The sequence below is a fragment of the Macadamia integrifolia genome, chromosome 8, assembly GCF_013358625.1.
Source record: "Macadamia integrifolia cultivar HAES 741 chromosome 8, SCU_Mint_v3, whole genome shotgun sequence".
In the NCBI taxonomy this organism is placed as follows: domain Eukaryota; kingdom Viridiplantae; phylum Streptophyta; class Magnoliopsida; order Proteales; family Proteaceae; genus Macadamia; species Macadamia integrifolia.
In genome coordinates, this window is record NC_056564.1 from 24,629,815 (window position 1) to 24,632,890 (window position 3,076).

The following is a 3,076-nucleotide window of genomic DNA, read 5'->3' on the forward strand; positions in this document are numbered from 1 at the left end:
CCCCCCCCCCCACACCCTAATAAAGACCAGAAAGCTAATCCTTCTAATTGAAGTTAGAATCATAATCTTTGTTTAGATATGTAATATTGGGCAGTATTGGTCAAATCCAAGAAAGACCAAAAACACTCTTACCTTGTGTTGAGACTTTGAGAGATACCTTGTGTGTCTGCTCAATCTATCAATTAAAAAGAGAGGGTTGTACAAATTTAATGAGTTTAATTGGTTTCTATGATCCATGGATTAAGTTAATCAACTTCTTGATCAGTTCTCAATTGTCTTCAACAGTAAGGAAACCAATTCTTAAAGAACATTTTCCTTAAAGCTTTAACTGTCCCAAGTCAATTCACATAAATAATTAGTAAGCCTTCATCTAACTCTACTTGGACCCCAATCTTTCAGGAAATTACTTTTCTTTTCTTAGTTCTTTGAGACATATTCTATCATTTATTGTTTCTGTACCATAACCCCTCCTCAAGGTTGTAAAATATTGTCTTTCCTTGCATGAAAGGGTTTAAATCCTAGCCGACCTCTTCTTATGGACTATTCCTTTCTATTCTCAGCATTTTTGTATATCCAAGAATGAATAATTAGGAAAAAGAAGCCTGGAAGGAAGCATGGCCCTGAGCCCAACATAGGAGGGACAAAATGACCATCCTACCCCTCATAGAAGTTGAAAATCTCATCCCTATCAATGCTTCCATTGAGGTCATACTACCTTTCAGGAATCCTCTCCCTTATTTATTTATTAGGGGGAAAGAACTTTACATAGAAAAAGGTTCATACACAATCCTTATTTTCAGGAGGGCAAAGGTATCTTTTCACAGACCCTAAAAACAGGGGTTGTGTTTCAGAGATCTCTACGTTTGACCAACAGGGTTCTTCTTCTTTTAATTATTTTTATTATTATTATTAATTCATTCTCCTTCCAACTTACAAATTTTCCTAAACATTGGAATATACAGGGGGGGATAGTGGGTGGAGGCTGCACAAGCTTCAATACATGGACAATGAAAAAAAGGGGACCCGTTTTTGTCTCCATGTTCAGTCCCATAGGAACTGTGTTCTCTGTCGTCATTGCTTGCCTCACCATAGGTGACTCCATCACCATAGGAAGGTATCAAAGCGTTTTTTCCTTCTATTGTCCTATACCATATGGTCATTGCATTTGAATTATTAATTGGGGAAGCTTTTTCTTTTTTCCTTCTATTTGACAAACACCTTGGACTTATTTGCAGCGTATTTGGAATGTTACTCACGTTCACTGGTCTCTATATTGTGCTATGGGCTAAGAAGAATGAAGATACCATTTTCATGGAAAAGGCTAATGGGACAACAAAAGCTTCTGATCCTGAGTTGCCTCTTTTAAGTTAACTATATTGTTCTCAAATATGTTTGTTCAGGTGCTTGTATCATATTTGATTTAGAGGGTTTTTTTTTTTTTTTGGATAAGTAATCTAGAGTCTTTCCTCAAGTAGATAATACTTTCAAGTTAATTTCCTTCTCCAATTCAAATAGATAAACCCATATTTTTTGGATGGGTAACTAGAAAAATTTAAAGGGAAGTCTTTCTTGTAGGAGAGTGCAATTCCTATGCATGTTCGAGGGCCAACGAGAACACGCAAATAAGCATTCATAGAAAAATTATTTTTCCTTTCATGAGGGCAGTGCGGTCATTCCACCCCTATATGTCTAGGCATAGGGTTACATTCCCCCTTAGAAAACATCTTCCCAAATTTAAAGGAGTAATATTTTCTATCCGGGACTGTGGTCCTTACACCAACACCCCGGCCAATAAGAGTGCACAGTGGTCATTTCGCACTTCTGTGTCTGAGCGTAGAACGTGCTTCCAAACAGAAAATATGTCCCTAAAATTAAAATATAAAAGACAAAATTTTATTTTTAACGATACAAACTACTCAAAAATGGTTTTTTCTTTAACCAGTTACTGATAATAAGCTATTATAAAATGTGATCTATAACCAAGAAAAGATTGGTTGGTTAGTTTAGTAGACCCAAACCATATTTTGGTAATCTTGTAATTTTTCAAAAAATTAACATATAGTGTGTTTGAATTGACAATGTGAATAGTATTCTTCATATGTAAGCAAAGATCTACTGTTTAAAATATGCATTATAGCTACATTAATTGACTTTGTTTGATATAAAATATTTTTATGCACAAGTTTGTGTTTTAGCACAGAATCTTAAAATTACAAATTAACTTCATGAAATCTCAAATTCCTCATTATAAATAGGATTGAGTTTCCCTTCCCTTCACCTACGGTAAAGATAAAACCTCTTGATAGGGGCAAGAGTGAATGATGATTTTTACAATTTCAAGACTCAAATCATACTGTTAAATCACATTGGATTAGAAGATTCTCTCTTCACCTTGAATGGTGGAAAACTTTTTCCTCATTAATATGGGAAAAGGGTCGCTACATGATCCCTTATATATATGTCTTCTCATATAGTCTCTCCTCTCTTATTATTAATACCGTTAGTCCTTTAATATCAACCAAAAGTGATGGTATATCCTTTAGTAATATGATGCCAATATAGTGAGATAACGTATCATAGATCCCTCCCTGTAAATGTGATTTTTTCATTAATGGTCAATTTGTGTATGTGTGAGAGACATTTCTATCGAGGCTTCTTCCATCTTTCACCTATGATGTTTTTGTTTGAATTTGTCTTAAAAGTCAAGGAATGATCATGTCAACATGTAGTGGATGGGGATGGATTTTAGAAGCTACCAAAAATTTGAATTAATTAATTTATGAATTCAGTTCTTTAAAAAAAAAAAAAAGAAGGAAGAATTATGGCTCTAAAAAGTGTTGCTTCATCCTAAAAAAGAAAATCAGTTTCCCATCCAAAAACATGTTTCCATGAAGGGCTAAATATTCAAAGTTCCTTATCAATCAATTCATTTAAGCTCGGTTCGGCTGCAAGGGGAATTAAAAGGAAAGAAAGTGAAATTTTCATATTTAAAAAGGAAATGCTTGTAATCATTATCCCATGTGGCTATATCATTAACTTCAAATGATTTCATATTTGTTTATTAATTTTCTTTGCA

General features: G+C 34.0%; 1 protein-coding gene across 2 annotated transcripts in view; it reads left to right on the forward strand.

Annotated features, from left to right (window-relative positions):
• Window positions 1-1,535, forward strand: part of LOC122085803 (WAT1-related protein At5g47470-like) — a 3,257-nt gene extending 1,722 nt beyond the window's left edge. For both annotated transcript variants that reach the window (XM_042654388.1, XM_042654387.1), the window contains 2 exons: window positions 963-1,114; window positions 1,236-1,535. In XM_042654388.1, the coding sequence (XP_042510322.1) occupies window positions 963-1,114; window positions 1,236-1,371 (288 nt within the window). In that variant the 3' untranslated portion in view covers window positions 1,372-1,535. The remainder of the gene's footprint in view (window positions 1-962; window positions 1,115-1,235) is intronic.
• The last annotated feature ends 1,541 nt before the right edge of the window (window positions 1,536-3,076 follow it).